The sequence below is a fragment of the Halichoeres trimaculatus genome, unplaced genomic scaffold (genome assembly GCF_033239565.1).
Source record: "Halichoeres trimaculatus isolate MK-OKI-2021-1 unplaced genomic scaffold, fHalTri1.1 fHalTri1_scaffold_17, whole genome shotgun sequence".
In the NCBI taxonomy this organism is placed as follows: domain Eukaryota; kingdom Metazoa; phylum Chordata; class Actinopteri; order Labriformes; family Labridae; genus Halichoeres; species Halichoeres trimaculatus.
The window spans coordinates 30,920,800-30,937,302 of record NW_027437195.1 but is presented as its reverse complement, the minus strand read 5'-3'; the positions used below and the strand labels follow the sequence as shown (position 1 = coordinate 30,937,302).

Here is a 16,503-nt window from a genome sequence, read left to right as displayed (position 1 = left end):
AAAAAAAAAAAAACAGGAAAAAAAAAATTCACAAAAATATTTTTTTCGAAATTCAGAAAAAAATAAAAATTCAAAACCCACGAAATTGTATTAAAGTTTTCCATTTGTGTTTTCAAAGGTCATGTTTTGTTTTGTTTTTTTATTAAATGTTGTTTGGTATTTTGTGAAACAGTGAAATATTTATTGGTCATAAAATGTTTATGCAGTTGACCCTCAGGGCCTCCGTACATTACATCAGACACAGACTTGTGCTGAATGGATTTTCTTTCTTTAATGTTTGAATTGTAGCTTTTATTATTGTTGGTTATCTTCTCTGATCCGTCTCATGAGGAGTCGATGTTTTATGTCTGAGCTTCTCTCTGAAACAACCAGAGCTCATTTTCCAGTCTGTGTGTTTTCATCTGCTCAGAATATATGAAGAGATCCAGAAGATTGAAGCCAACGAGTTTCACTACCAGGAGCAGGTAAGAGCTCAGATATTAACGCGCTGCTGGGTTCACGCAGACAGAAACCTCTCTGAGACGCTGCTTCCTCCTCAGATCGACCCCATCGAGTACGTGGAGGACATCTGCGAGAACATGCAGCTGTTTCCTAAAGAAGACTTCCTGACGGGAGATCAGCTGCTGTTTGAGTTCAGGCCAGACGTAAGTGGATCAGTTATTCAGGGAGTGAACCAGTTCTCAAATCGTACATTACCTTTTTATTTTTGGATTAAAGACGGTAATAAACCAGATCAGCTGGAGGAAGTCGACGGTTTTATTGTCTTCAACGTGAGAGGAGTTATAGCTCATGCATAAATCTGTCTGATATCTGCTGGAGTTGTGGCTGCTGTCTCCTCTGTGATTGGTGGATATCGCTTCTCATCAAAAGTTGCAGAGTAATTGGGCTTTTGCATATCGGTGCAACTTTTTGTTCAATTTGGCTGCAGCCTGCTGTGATTGGAGGCTCAGATTGTCTCACGTGTCAAAGAGGAAAGTAATGAATGTGTGTGTGTGTGTGTGTGTGTGTGTGTGTGTGTGTGTGTGTGTGTGTGTGTGTGTGTGTGTGTGTGTGTGTGTGTGTGTGTGTGTGCAGGTTATCAGAGCAGCTCTGTCCCTCCTCACCCCAGAGAAGGCCAACCTGATGCTGCTGTCACCAGAACATGAGGGCCAGTGTCCCCTCAGGGAGAAGTGGTTTGGCACTCACTACAGTGTGGAGGGTATGTGTGTGTGAGAGAGTGTGTGTGTGTGTGTTTGTTTACTGCCTGTGTTACAGCTCCCTGCCACAGTAAAAGCCTTTTCTCTCCCCCTCTGTGTGCTGATACTCAGCCTGGTGTTTTTCAGACAGTAGTAGAAAATAATCTTTATAAAACAAATAATAGATAATTAATATGTGAATAATAAATGTTAGCTTAGCGAGCTTAAAGTCGTTAATCTCTCATCCTCATCCTGAATCTGAATACCCGCTATCCGCTACCCGCCCCTCAGACATCCAGCAGGAGTGGATGCAGCGGTGGACGGGGAACCTGGAGCTGAACAGCGACCTTCACCTTCCCGTGGAGAACAAGTTCATCGGTGAGTGAAAAAGTATCTGAGAAGTGTCCAACGAGACGGCGATAAACAAGACTTGGTCCAGCAGTTTGTTCCTTTCCTCCTCCTCCACCCGTCCAGCAGATAGACTGAGCAGATATATCGAGCATCCTCAGAGGAACGGAGCGTTTAGGTCGATGTTTTCTGCCATCTGTGACGCTCTCTGTGTTCGTCGCTGATCTGACTGAAGAGACGAATCAAGCTCACGTTTTACACTCAATGAAAACTCCTTAAAGAGGTGACAGGAGGATAAATCTGACCCAGAATCCCCTTTGACGATCACAGAATTCTGAACATTTGAATTAGAAAATAAAAGCCGAGACTTCAAAACTTTCAGGATGAAACAATCTCATAAATCAAAGTCAGTATCCACACTTGGGTTTTTGTTTGACTAAGGAATCAGGATTTAAGGTATTTTTCCTCACGAGTCTCACGTTAATGTCAGAGCTCTTTTCAGAATGAAATCAAAAATATTAGACAAAAGTCAGAATTTAGACTTTATTTCTGTATATTTATAGATTTATGTCTGATTTTTCAGTATTTTTCTGTGTAATCTCACTTTAATTTCAAAATTCTGACTTCTTTCTAAGAATGAAATTAGAAATACAAGATTAAAAATTTCAGAATCTGACTTGTTTTCTTTAAATCAGAAGATTAAAGTCAGAATTTAGACTTTATTTCTGCATATTTATAGATTTATGTCCGATTTTTCTGTGTAATCTCACTTTAATTTCAAATTCTGACTTCTGTGAGAATGAAATTAGAAATATGAGGAAAAAAGTCAGAATTTAGACTTTATTTCTGTACATATAGAGATTTACGTCAGATTTTCTGAGTAATTTCACTTTGATTTCAAAATTCTGACTGCTTTCTCAGAATTACAAATACAAAATTAAATTCAGATTCTGACTTTTTTCTTAATAGTAAGAGATTAAATTCAGAATATGCACTTTTTTCAACATATTCAGGAATCAAACACAGTAGTAAGCCTTTTTCATATTTAGGTATTTAGAGTCAAAATGTGGATTTTTTTTCTCTTTATATTTATTGATTGAAGTAGGAGTTTTGACTAGAACAATAAAAGTCTTTTTTTATTGATTTTTTTAAGAAAGATCAACAAAAACTATCAAAAAGAGTACACAGACAAAAAAAATACATATGTACATATACACTGAACCCAAATATTTCCCACATCTTAAAATAAAATCTCATACAAAAAGAAGATAAATAAATAAATACAGAACAGAGAAAAGAAAAAAAGAAAAAAAAGTAAAATAAATGTACTCACTGCATGTGATCATCACATAAGAGAAAAGAAAACACTGTGACCGTCAGTAGTGTACTAGGGCAGCAAGACCAAAAAACTCACAGGGTGACACGGCTGAAATAAGTTAGAGATGGAGACCAAGTTACACGAAAACTTTCAGGTTTTCCACGAGAACTGAGTTTAAGTTTTTCTAGTTCAAGGCAGCTTAGTATGTCTCTGATCCATCGGCTGTAGGAGGGCAAACAGGTACGGGTCCTATTTGAAGCCAAAAAAATACTAATAATAAAAAAAGAACAATTAAAGTCAAAATTAGACTTCTTTTTAGTTTTTATTCATCGACTGAAGTCAGAATTTGGGCTTTTCTCACATTTCAGACTTTTAGATTAGAATGTTAAGTGTTTTCTTTGTAGTCTCACTTTAATTTAATTCTGACTTCTTACTCAAAAAAGAAAGAAAAGAAGGTAACACTTTACTTTAGAGGTCCACAAACTTTATCACACTAAGGTTACAGTTGGACAAAGTTTTTTTCTTATTTCTTTGAAATTAGCTCATAACTTCTTTGAAATAATGTTCAAATTTATTGACGCAAGTCACAATTGGTAGGTTACTGTTTTTTTTCTAGTTTCTTTGAAATTTACTCCAAATTGTAAGGTAAGAAGGTGAGGAGGCAATCACAACCCAGCACAAAATGTTTTTATAAGTATCCCAACGTTTCTGCTGTTTCCAGAGGAGCAGGTGATAAAAAGCTGCTCAGTTCTTGAAAACAGAAGTTAGCTTCATTGTTTCCTCTGATAATTACCTTTGAAATGTTCACTGAATAATGATAAACTTTATGATTAGGCTGATAATGTTTGACATGATACAACTGAAGGCTTCAGATGTGATATTCACCAAGAGTGGAGTTGGAAATTGGCCTTACCTGATTGTGATAGACACTGCAAGAACAGACGCACTGCAAAACACAATCTGGACAGAAGTGATGAGCTCATTTTCACCAAATTCTCAGGAAATTTCAAAGAAATAAGAAAAAACTTTGACTAGTTATGACTTAAGCGCGATGGTGAAACTTGCGGACCTGTGAAATAAAGTGTTACCGAAACAAATTGGGGATTAAATTCAGAATTTTGACTTATTTCTTTTATCTTCAGAGATTCAAGTCAGAGTTTTTAATACAAAGTTTTGGGAAGTAAGCGTTGTTTCACTGGTCTTGCACTTTACTTGTGTTATTGTGGTAAAAAAATACGACCTGAGGGACCTAAACTTGTCAGTGGGGCTGCCCAAAATGACATCACTTCCTGGTTTGTAAACACCAATTAACAAAATATCCCTAAACTTCTCTGTTAAAAGAAAATCTACAGAGAAATCATCAAAATGAGTCCAATGACAGAAAGACTGTTTGATGGAGGAGGTCAGCTTTAGCCACCAGGGGGAGCTCTAAATGTTATGGCCTCACTTTTACAGAGTGGTTGTGCTGTTAGTGTTTTATGCCTTCTATAAGAGACACACAAAACATTTCACACTGCAAAAAAACTGGAATATTATCAAGTGTTTTGTCTCATTTTAAGTAAAAATGATCTTATTATACTCTATATCTGTCAAAAACAAGAAAAATTGATCATTTTTTTTACTTTTTACGAAAAATTTAGACTTCATTATTATCTTAAAATAACTTAAAATCAGGCATTTTTCTGGATGGATCAAGTCATATTAAGTCTGAAAAGATTTTTTCTACTTAAAAATAATACAAAAAAACTTAATGAGATCTCAGTTTTCCTCTCCCAGGTGATTTCAGGTGATTATAACTGATAAAAACAACAAAAACAGGAGTTTGTAGCTCCAGCTCTGAGTTTGAGGTTTGGAGCCCGGCTCTGGAAACAGGCCCCCTGGTCCAGCTCTGGGGTCTGACACCGAGCAGCGTGTTTATCCTGAGCCGGGCACAGTGAATTATTTTGAGCCCACACATTATTTATGAGCTGTACCGAGCGTGTGCTGCTCTTTTTGTTTCAGCCACCGACTTCACCCTGAAGCCCTCAGACTGCCCAGACACCGAGCTCCCTGTGCGGATCGCCGACAGCGACAGAGGCTGCCTGTGGTACAAGAAGGACAACAAATTCAGCATCCCCAAAGGTAGCCTCTGTGTGTGTGTGTGTGTGTGTGTGTGTGTGTGTGTGTGTGTGCATCATGTAGCTGGTGGTGTCATCAGGGAGGATGTTGACACTCGTTTGTCCTTTTTTCCTCCTGCAGCCTACATCAGATTCCACATAATCTCTCCTGTAATCCAGCAATCTGCCAAGAAGTAAGAGCGGCTCAAATACGACCTTGTGCAAACAGAGTTTATAACACTGATTTACATTTCTCCGTCCTCCCATCCCTCCCTCTTTTATACCCGCGCTGTCTCTCATCCTCTTTCCTTCTTTTTATCACTTCCTACCTGCTGTCCTTCCCTGTTCCCTCTCACCTTTCTTTTCCTCCCCCCGTTCTCACCTCGCTCTTATTTATTGCCTTCGCCTCACTTTTTTATCTCCCCTGTCTCTTTTACTGCCTCGCTTCTGTCGCCCTCGACACCTTTTTCCCCTCAAACTCATCCCTCTCACCTCCCTCCTCCTCCTCCTCCTCCCAGCGTGGTGTTGTTCGACTTGCTGGTCAACATCCTCGGCCATAACCTTGCCGAGCCGGCCTACGAGGCTGAAGTGGCCCAGCTGGAGTATAAGCTGGTGGCTGGTGAGCACGGCTTGGTCATCAAGGTCAAAGGCTTCAACCACAAACTGCCGGTGAGTGAGTCCAGCTGCAAAAACACACAAAAACACAAACACACATCAGCAAATATTGATCATCTGACCAGTAGGACACACTTTTTCTCTTCCTGTCAAGATCAGCTTCATGTAAAATTCTTCTTCATGGCACCAAAACAGCGTGCTAACGAAATAAAGCGTCATTATATTATATATATATTTATATATAAATCTCAGAACTAGAGTTCTAACTCTGCCTGGATGTTGATGTTTTAGCTGTATCAGGATATTTCTGGGCAGAGACCAAAGGCGTCGTTACATCAGCCAATCACAGAATGCGTAGCAAGTGATGTTATGTGTTGATTAGCGAGTAGAAGAAGCTAATCAGAGCAGCTACGTTAGCAAACGTAGCACAGAGGAAGAAAAACAACCAAAGTGATGCAAAACTCCTAACAGATAAAGCTTTTTCCTCAACGAAAGTGAAGCTTGACTCCAATTTCAGAGGACAAAGAGTGCAAGAGTTAGCTTTCTGCTAACCAGGTATGTGTCAAATACCTGTGATTAGCTTGTGCTAACATGCTAAGTCAGGCGCACGGCTCTCGAGTCGCTCCCATATAGAAACGTGATGCTACAGGTGGTCGCTGGGCAAGAGAGTGTGTTCATGTAACTACAGTCTGAGGCTGTGGGTGTACTGCCGCTGGCACTGAGCCAAGGAGGAGGAGCCAAGTTTGAATGTTGTGTTTACAAGCAAGTAACCAAAACTCCAGCAGACCCGACCTTTAAGTCCTGTTTCCACCAAGTGGTTCAATTTAGTTTGTCTCAGTAGAGCACACATTTTGTGAAGTTTCCTTTGACTAAAACCAGGACAGATCCCCAAATTACCGATACATAAGGTCCCACTTTTGGTTTCCTACTGTGGGGACGTCAGACTAAACTGATCCAACCCCAGAAGGTGGAGCTAGAAACACTTTCATTCAAGATGGCATTAAAGCTCCCATATCCTGCTCCTTTCCTGCAGTTTAATCTGGGTCATTGATGTCTTCATGAAATGGTAGCAACATTTTTTGGTCCAAAAAGCCAATAAATCAAGCACAGCAGCATTGTTTCCAGGCTCTCATAGCCCCTCTGTTCAGAACGCTCTGATTTAGTGGGCGTGGCCTTCATATGTAAATGAGCCACCGCTGATACCGCCCCGCTCTTCCACGTCACTGAGAGCGGCGCCACGAGCTCCGAGTGCACAATGTTTAGAAAACAGAGAAGCTCGTTAACCGTAACATTACAGGCTAAAACAACAGGCTAACTGCAGCTAAAGTTAGCATCCTGAAGCTAACACAGAGACAGGGGGGACACTGAGGAAAAGCTCTTCCATCTGCTCCACAGCACACAGCATTTAAAATACTCACATTTCCAGGGTCCCAGGTTTGTTGGAGGATGGTTGGTAATGCGCCTGGATTCAGGACCAGTCTATTGGCTAGCCCTCTGTTGGACTGTCCAAAGTTGGAAAAGCAGTCGGCCGTGAAGTGACTAGCACACACATGCACAGTTTTACTGAGTGTAGCTGGAACATTTCCTGATAAATGAACTCTAGACACTTAGTCTGTCTTCTTCTGAGATGGGAAGCTTGAGCATGGAACTATGTGGCTGTTTACAGCCAAAAACAGAGCAGTGATGGCTGCTGGAGAGAGGAGTGGGCTGGAAGCAGATTCGGGGGTATCTGCTTCGGTGGACCAATCAGGTCAGACTTGCTCCTGATTGGTCAAAAAAGGGAATCGCTGACGTCGGCAAATCCCCAAAATCCAAACAGCTGGTTTTAGGTCAGGATTTTACATTCACAAGCTCTACTAAGAACAGGTTTGGTCATTAAATATCACATTTTGTAGGCTGGGAGGAAAGACAAAGACCCACACATTTCACTGAAAGACTAAATAAAGAAAATTATTTTGACGTACTCGTGTCAGTCGCAGGCCTCAGTTTGGAAAACCTGCCACAAATGATTAGATAAATAACAGTAATAAAAAATGCTGAATCATTAACTCTGGTATTTTGAATGAGTTTATTCTGGATTACTCTAAGACGTGAATCATAAGAGTCGAGGACTTTCCTTCAGACTCTTTTCCAGTCCGTCAAAGACAAACACAGATGAATCTGTCCCGTGGTTATGACGTCACATTTCTCCTTTTAATCTGAGCCTCACAGTAAAGTCAGCATTTTCCAGAGTATCAAACGTGTCCTTTAAAACCTGAAAAATCACCTGTGTGTGAATCTCCAAACCAGTCTGACCCTCATGTTGTTAATTACGGTAATTCTTCCCTCTTCCTCTCAGCTGCTGTTCCACCTGATCATCGACCACCTGGCTGATTTCTCCGCCTCTCCTGGCGTCTTCAGCATGTTCGCAGAGCAGCTCAAGAAAACCTACTTCAACATCCTGATCAAACCGGAGAAACTGGGGAAGTGAGTGTTTGTCTCTTTGTTTCCTTTGTCTTCTTATCTCCAGGTCTGTGACGCCTTCTAGTGGTGAAATGAGGTAAAAAAAAAACCTCTCTTTTGTTTTCCTCTCTCCTCCTCTTCCTCCTCAGGGACGTGCGCCTGCTCATCCTGGAGCACTCTCGCTGGTCCATGGTGGAGAAGTACCAGGCGCTGACGGCCGGCCTGAGCAGCGAGGAGCTGATGGCGTTCAGCCGCAGCTTCAGGGCCGAGCTGTACGCCGAGGGTCTGGTGCAGGGCAACTTCAGCAGCGCTGTGAGTGAACGCAGACAAGCAGATTGATTGAGAAATCAGATTATCTGATTATCCAATGAGTGGATTACAGCGCCTGAGAGCGCTTCACGTGCTTGTTGTGGGTCTGATCTCTGCCTCTTCATTATCCTGTATTGTATTTCCTCTGCAGGAGTCGCAGCAGTTCCTCCACTATGTCACCGAGTGAGTCAGACAGCACGCTGAATAAACCCCCTAATGAGACGCCAGCACTGTATCATCACACAGATCTGTTTGCCTCTGCACTCTGTCATTTGCATTAGCTGCTCTTGTTGAATCCATACGGCTCTCTCAACCCTCCTCTCCTCCTCTGCAGGAAGCTGCAGTTCTCCAAGCTGCCAGCAGAGGTGCCGGTGATGTTCAGAGTGGTGCAGCTTCCCATGAAGAGCCACATCTGTAAGGTCAAATCTCTCAGCAAGGGGGACGCCAACTCTGAGGTCACCGTGTACTACCAGGTACGGCGCCGTCACGAGTAACCGGCGGTTGATCTGAGCTTTTTCACTCACGCTGTCTCTCTTCTCCCCCGTGGTGTGAAGTCTGGCCTGAAGGCGCTGAGAGAGCACACGCTGATGGAGCTCTTAGTGGTGTGTGTGCCTCCTTTGCTCTGTTTAAACATTGTTTTATTCCTCCTGCTCCTCCTCCTCCTGCTCCACTGACGCCGTGTTGTCTTTCAGATGCACATGGAGGAGCCGTGCTTCGACTTCCTCAGGACCAAAGAGACGTTAGGGTGAGTGAAGTCGCGCTTTAATAACCGCCTTGAAGCCCCCGCCAGGAGTTTTTTTTAAACGCTTATGAAACAAACTGAATTTCATACTGATGCTTCTTTAAAGTCTGAAAAAACAAAGACACCCCCCAGAAACCAGAGAGGGAGATCTTTAGTTCAGTCTGTGGAGCAGGTTCAGGGTGTGAACAAAGGTGAGAGGATGAAAAGGAAAGACGTGTCATACAACAACTCCTCAAAAACAGAAAATCAGGTTTTATTTTGACATAAATAAGGATAAACAGTCGCTTTAAAGCCTGTGTTTAAACACCTTAAACTACACATTTCTGCCTACAGGGGGCCTCAAAACCTACACAAACTTAAAGGTGTTCACACCAACTTTAAAGAGGGACTATCATGTGTTTAAACATGCAGCTTAAAGTGTTTTACAGAGACAACAGAGACACTGCAAAAAACGGAAATCTTATCAAGTGATTTTGTCTGATTTCAGAAGAAAATGTTTTTTATACTTAAAATGAGCCACATTCACTGGACCAGTCCAGAAAAATGTCTTATTTAATGTTATATAAAGACAAAATGAGGCCTGAATTGCTGTAACAAGTAAAAAAATCTGTCAATGGACCAAGAGAAAAGTACGACGGTGTATTAGGGCCACTTAAAGAAAAAAATAAATAAATTTTCAATAAATTAAATTCCAAATTCTCAAAATTTTCGAGTTTGAAAGTCGCAAATTTGCGACTTTAGAAACTCAAAAATTTATTTATTTAATTTCTTTAGTGGCCCTAAAATGTTGTCATAGAAAAGAGACTTGTATTAAGACATTATTTTAGTTTTAAGAAAAATATTCTTGTTCCTTTGGCAGATTTTGTTAAACTTATTACAGAAATTCAGACCTCACTTTTGTCTTTAAATAACTTGAAACAAAACATTTTTCTGGACTGCTCTGGTGAATGTGGCTCATATTAAGCATAACAAGACTATTTTTAGTTGAAATAAGATAAAAAACACTTGATAAGATTTCAGTTGTTTGCAGTGATAAGAGTCCAAAAAAATTGACAGTAAAAATAAAATCAGAGTGATAAAATTACTAAAATTACTAATAAATACCATAAAATCTATTCAATAAAATAATGATATAAAATTAGAATAGAATAGAACAGAACTTTATTGTCATCGTAACAAGTGCAACAAAATTAAAGTCACAGCAGCAATCAAGAAACCAAAGTAAGAAAGTGTATAGAAAGTGTAAAAAGCTCCATAAGAAAATAGATGCTGACAGCTTGTCCATCATTGTCCAGTCAGCCAGCCTCCACCTCCACAGGGTCCAGGACTGAGCTTCTTCAGCAGTCTGTTCAGTCTCTGTCTCCTGGATCCTGTCTGCTCACAGCAGGTGAAGCTCTTCACATGTGGCCTTGGTGTCTGCTGTTAGCTCTGTTAGCCACGTCTGTGAATAGCATGATGTTACTCTGCCCTCTGGTATTCCCTCTGTTGCTGGGTTAGCACAGCTAGCTTGTCCATCTTATTGGAGATAGATCTTACGTTCCCAATAACGATGGATGGAAGGACAGGTCCATGTCGTCACTTCTTAGCTCACACCTGAGAACCAGCACGTCGTCCTCACCTCCTTCTCCTCACCTTGTGGGAAACATCTGGCCTAGCACCAGTTAGCATTGACATGCTACAGGCTGCTAACAGCTGATTTCACATGTAAACAATGCAGCCATGGTTACATGTAGGATCTCCAGACAAACACAGGAGAAAAGTAGTAAAAATATCGATGAAGACACAAAAAGTTTGGTGTCCATGACCAACAAATGAAACATACAAAGTGATGACCCACTCCAAATACAAAGATTACAAGAAAATTACAAGAAACAGACAAAAAAGAGAGAGCTGCTGCAAAATGAAGCCATAAATAAATGATGAAATGAATTTAAGTAAAATATATCATTTAAAATAAAATAAAAACTGTTTCCTGCTCTGTCCACTGTCCTATCCACTCCGATCAAAGGCAAAAAATCCCCTAAAATAACTTAAAAAATAAAAACTTAAAATGAATAAAATAACCTAAAATGATTTAACAAGAAACACAGTTAAATAAAAAATCATTGAATTAAAATGAATAAAATCAATGTTAAAAAGAATAGTTGTGATAAAAGTAGCTGCTGTCTCTTTAAGACCCTCTGTTCCTCTGATTGGCCAGCACTCTGGAAGCTTCTCAGGGGGCGGAGCTATGGGCAGAACTTGGTGTTTGAGGCCCAGACCTTTCAGTGTGTCATTAATCAGTCAGGAGAAGATCTGGTTATTTTTAGAGCTAAGTGTTTTGATCTTAGATATCTGCACATGCTCAGTCTGAACATCCAGACACTTCCAATTTTACCCCCTAAACGTGCTCAAAAAACTCACTAAAATTGGCTAACACCTCAGAATCAACACAAAAATTCAATATAATACTAATAATTGATCTCCAATATTCCATAATCTGCTCTCTAGCGCCACAGCTTTAGTGGGCAGTAGGAATGTCATATAGAGATCAAACTGACGTCAAAATGTTCGTCTCATTCAGACGCACAAATCGCATGCTGACACTGGTGACCTATCTCAAACAGGAAGCTGGAAATCTGCCTTTCAAAATAAAATCTGGCCACATTTGACCTTTCTACCTTTTCCTTTGTCATTTTTCAAACCAGCGTGTTCGGATCAGTCATTTTCAGTCTGTTTCTCCTCCATCAACAGTGAAACGTTTGATTCGTCCACAGTCAGAACTTCCTGTTTTGTTTCCTCGTCTCTGGACCGACTCGTCTTTAACGTGAGAGTCTGTCGTCACGTAGCCGCTCTGATCTCTCCCTGTTTATCTCCCGTCTGTCTCCTCTCACGTGTCGCTCTGCAGGTACCACGTCTACCCCACCTGCAGGAACACCTCAGGCGTGCTCGGGTTCTCCGTCACCGTGGAAACACAGGCCACCAAGTTCAAGTGAGTCTGCAACACAATCATAACCTTTCATCCGCCCAAAAGCAAGATAGGATTTATCTTAAACGCTTCCCCCAAAACCAAGGTGTAATATATCTCTGCACTCACCCAAACCCACGCTCCATTTATCTGCACGGCCCTGCAAAGAGCGGCGCCGCTGATAAACGGCGAGAGGAATCAAATACAGCCCGTAGCATGTAATATATCTCCTACCTCTGCTGAACTTTTCTGTCTCAGCACCGAGCTGGTGGAGCTGAAGATTGAAGAGTTCTTGGCTTCATTTGGGGAGAAACTGGATTCGCTGACTGAGGAGGCCTTTAATACTCAGGTCTGTGTCTGCGTGTGTGTCTGCGTGTGTCTCTGATTTTGTGTATTTGTGAGTTCCCCATTGTTATGGAAAGGAGGAAAAGTTCCTGCAGATTTTACATAACCCCAAAGTTGTGCAAGTGTCAAAAGTTGCAGCTGAAGTGAGTTTGGAGGTTTAATAAGGAGATTCTTATCCATGTGAGACCAGAGGGAGAAACCCTGTGTGTGTCCATGTGTGTGTGTGTGTGTGTGTGTGTGTGTGTGTGTGTGTGTGTGTGTGTGTGTGTGTGTAAAGGTGACGGCCTTAGTGAAGCTGAAGCAGTGCGAGGACACACACCTGGGGGAGGAGGTGGACAGAAACTGGGCTGAGGTGGTTACACAGCAGTATGTGTTTGACAGACTCAACAAAGAGGTGAGCACACACACACACACACACACACACACACACACACACACACACACACACACACACACACACACACACCTTTTACTAACGATCTTTAAAAGCTTCATCATTGTTCAGTTTCCCGTGCTGAGCCGTTTCCCTGAAGCTGCTGCTTCACGACCGTCAGAGATTAAAAAATCGATTTTTTCCTCATGGTTATTTTCAGCGCCTGTAAACGCTGCGAGCACGAAGGTGTCAGGTCAAGGTCGTTAACGGCAGGACGCTTTAATCGACTTTGTTTACATTTTTCATGGCAAGGATTTGCTGTGAGCTGCACGTTACACGCTGAGAAGTCAAGAAAAAACTTTACACGTGCAGAAATGTAGCTCCTGAGATAAACTGACCCCTGACATCAGACATCAGGAGATGAGACCGCAGCGCGCACATCTGGCTCATTAGCAGCTAACTACAGCTATGCTAGTCACGCCGTTTGTAAGTTCGTTATCGCTCATCAAACACATTAAAACTCTCAAACTGAAACTTTTCCACATTAGTCGCAATATGTGATGAGTTTTTACACTTGTAACTCTTTATGTGCACTTTTAAGACAAATACTGAAGAAGATGCAACAGAGCGAACAGGAGAAGTTACAACAGCGGCAACTGCCGCTGGGACTTTCAAAATAAAGCACCACAAATAGAGAAAAAAATGATTTTGTCCCAAATTTAACAGATATTTAACGAAATTATTTACTCTGTTACATTTTAACACAGTAAACAGCTTCAATTGAATTGAGGTCTATAGATGTAGCGAACACAGACATTTTAATTTGGGCCAGTTGAAAAAAAAATGTGGATTTACAAATCTTCTCTTCTTCGTGTATTCATTTGATTAATCATACACCACAGTTTTGTAATGTCCTAGAATTCAGATTCTTTATTTGAAGACCTTAAAGGGATAGTTCAGTTTTTTTGAAGTGGGGTTGTATGAGCTCTATGTGACCACTAAGGACATTAGATACAGTAGAAAGTTGTCTCCTCTCCCTCAGTAAGACACAAACTGTAATCGATGGTGACGAGGAAATAGACGCTAACAGGGACAGACGGTACCAAATTCAAAGGCTATTTTCTCTGCCTACAAGAACTAAAATCAAAAAGTAATACCACAGTTTAAGAGTACGCTACATAAAATATTTTTGAAGTGCATTAAGTCTTCGGAAATATAAACATTTATCTGGACCTAACTAACTGGTCATGTGTCCTTACGCGCAGCACTAGTGCGCTCCGTCCCCCCTCCTCCTTCCAGCTGTAGGGAATGTAAACGAGCTATGCTTCGGACGCTGGTTGTAGCCTCGTGTAAGTTTGATCAAGTATCTTAATTCTTTTGTTTGTACTCTAAGGATTGTGAGGCAGCGTAGGAAATTCAAAATGAGTGACTATGACAGCGACGATGAAGTTCCATTCACTTTGGAACCAAAAGGATACCTGTATGAACCGAAGCACACAGAAGAAGAGCTGCTACAGATGGAGACTGAAAGGAATACAGAGGAAACATCCACGGACACTGGACATCAAGATGCTGAGTGTTACTGCTGCCACGACTGTTGTTGTTGTTTTCTTTCTACTGTATCTAATGTCCTTAGTGGTCACATAGAGCTCATACAACCCCACTTCAAAAAAACTGAACTATCCCTTTAAACAGATATGAGATTAAAATGTGATTAATACGATTAATCAAATTAATTAGATTATTTTTTTTGCCTAACAGCACTAGTATATATATATGTGTCATAATCTGCTGATCAGATCAGGATTTATTGAGGATCTAAAGCTGTTGGAGGAGGAAGCATCCCTCTGAGTCCTCCATCAAACATGGCTCCATCTCTGTTACTCCACTTGAATATATTCGGGGCTTTGAGAATCTTTAATTCCTCCTCTATGTGTCACTGGTCTGATTTGGATGATGTTTCAATGAAACTGACAACAAAGGACTAAAAGTTCCTGGAACTTCTGGTTGAAAAAGCCTCTTAGAGCCACGTCTGGACCAGAGGGTCCAGGAACTTTTAGTCCTTTGTTGTTAGTTCCCCTTAACTAAATGGTTCCTGTGGTCCTCTGTCTGTCTGACTGTGGGGCTGAAGACCTGGGGACATCATTAAAAGCAGAACCAGACCACTAGAGGGCAGTAAGAAAACAATAAACTGATTCTGATTGTTGGATCTTTTCTTGATTCTAATCACCCTCAGCCTGTCTCACATCCGTGTGTCTGTGTTCAGGTCGCCGCTCTGAAGCAGATGACCCGGTCTGAGCTGGTCTCCTGGTTTAAAGAGCATCGAGGACCGACCGCTCGAAAACTCAGCGTGCATGTAAGCTCTGAGTTTGATCCAGGAAGTGAGACGTTCTTCTCTTTGTTTAAACTCATGTCTGATACATGACGCTCCCGTCTCCTGTCTCCCGTCTCCTGTCTCCTGTCTCCTGTCTCCTGTCTCCTGAAGGTGGTGGGCTTTGGTCCTGAGGAGAACGACGAGGAGGGCGGTGATAAGAAACAGGAAGTAGAGGAGGGCAGAAAGGAGGATCTGAGCAGCTCGGCGTACGGCGAGGTCTCCAAACTCACCTTCCTTCCTGCCTCGCCCAAGATGTCCGACTCGGTCTCCATCATGGACATTCCTGCTTTCACCAAAGACCTGCCCCTCTTCCCGTACCACAAGGTGCTGGACTGAGGTCCCGCTGAGGCGGTGACAGAGACAGATCGCCGTGCTGACGGCCTCAGGCTCGCTGTGCGTGGAGCTGATGGAGGCTGGGACGGATCCAGCTCCTCTCTGGACCTGGATCCTGTCTGGCGGCTGCTGCTGTAGATTTGACCCAGAGTGTGTGTGAAGGCGAGGCGCCTGGATGTGATGATTCTTTAAGGTGATAAATGATAATCCATTCTGCTGTCTCACACTCCATTGTTTGGATCCTGAGACACAGAGAGTGTGGGAGTGTTTATCTGTTTTACCATCCCGCTCCGGCTGGAGATCGTTGGATCAAATTCTCATTTATCTGGCTCGGTGGCTCGCGGCTCTTCCTCCAAACCGCTGCCTTTCCTCTCTGTTTGTTTTGGAGCCCACGGTGAGCCTAATGCAGTCTGAAAACACAAATCAACTGTGAAAAGTGCAGAATTGCTGAATCCCTTCACCTCCAGAGGTGTGTGTGAGTGAGTGTGTGTGTGTGAGTGATTGTTTTCTGGATTTCCAGCTCCTCTGTGCTCTCCGCTGTCGTTTTCACCGACCTGGATTACGCCGCAGGATGAAACTGTGAAAGAAATAAAGCAAGGAGTGACGAGTGAATCAATGAAGCAATGAGCTGAACACATGAAACACGGTTCTGACCTCTTCATAAAATCACACCTGTGAAACAAACAATCAGAGTTTATCACTTCATTTCTGTGCATTTTCTCCTTTTGAATTGAAAACTTTATGTTGAACATGCAATAAAAACAAAATACAGAAATAGTCATCACCAAAAACATCTACCACAAAAAAAAACAAAAAACCAAAGAAGATAAACTGTCTAAAAAGTCTACATGCTGGAAAAGGAGTAGGAGAAGATAACTACATCTACAAAATACACCAAATACAGATTTTAATTCTGTGTGGATGGAGTCATTTAACTGACAACGTGCTGGATTAATACACATGATTGATAAGTGGGAAAACATTACCAAGCAACAAAAAATGACGAGTTGAGCCATTTTTTGGATATATTTATCATCAATTCTAGTGCTCTTAAAAAAAATAACGCAAATTTTTGATTTATTTTAT

At 41.7% G+C, this 16,503-nt stretch overlaps 1 protein-coding gene across 2 annotated transcripts in view; it reads left to right on the top strand.

The window, feature by feature from the left end:
• Positions 1-16,297, top strand: part of LOC141806034 (nardilysin-like) — a 48,506-nt gene extending 32,209 nt beyond the window's left edge. For both annotated transcript variants that reach the window (XM_074691258.1, XM_074691257.1), the window contains exons 15-32: positions 410-464; positions 540-644; positions 1,075-1,198; positions 1,467-1,553; positions 4,843-4,962; positions 5,080-5,131; positions 5,456-5,606; positions 7,891-8,018; positions 8,144-8,306; positions 8,455-8,486; positions 8,638-8,776; positions 8,858-8,905; positions 8,996-9,048; positions 11,933-12,016; positions 12,251-12,341; positions 12,615-12,731; positions 14,977-15,066; positions 15,196-16,297. In XM_074691258.1, coding sequence (XP_074547359.1) covers positions 410-464; positions 540-644; positions 1,075-1,198; positions 1,467-1,553; positions 4,843-4,962; positions 5,080-5,131; positions 5,456-5,606; positions 7,891-8,018; positions 8,144-8,306; positions 8,455-8,486; positions 8,638-8,776; positions 8,858-8,905; positions 8,996-9,048; positions 11,933-12,016; positions 12,251-12,341; positions 12,615-12,731; positions 14,977-15,066; positions 15,196-15,420 — 1,864 coding nt within the window. In that variant the 3' untranslated portion in view covers positions 15,421-16,297. The remainder of the gene's footprint in view (positions 1-409; positions 465-539; positions 645-1,074; positions 1,199-1,466; positions 1,554-4,842; positions 4,963-5,079; positions 5,132-5,455; positions 5,607-7,890; positions 8,019-8,143; positions 8,307-8,454; positions 8,487-8,637; positions 8,777-8,857; positions 8,906-8,995; positions 9,049-11,932; positions 12,017-12,250; positions 12,342-12,614; positions 12,732-14,976; positions 15,067-15,195) is intronic.
• The last annotated feature ends 206 nt before the right edge of the window (positions 16,298-16,503 follow it).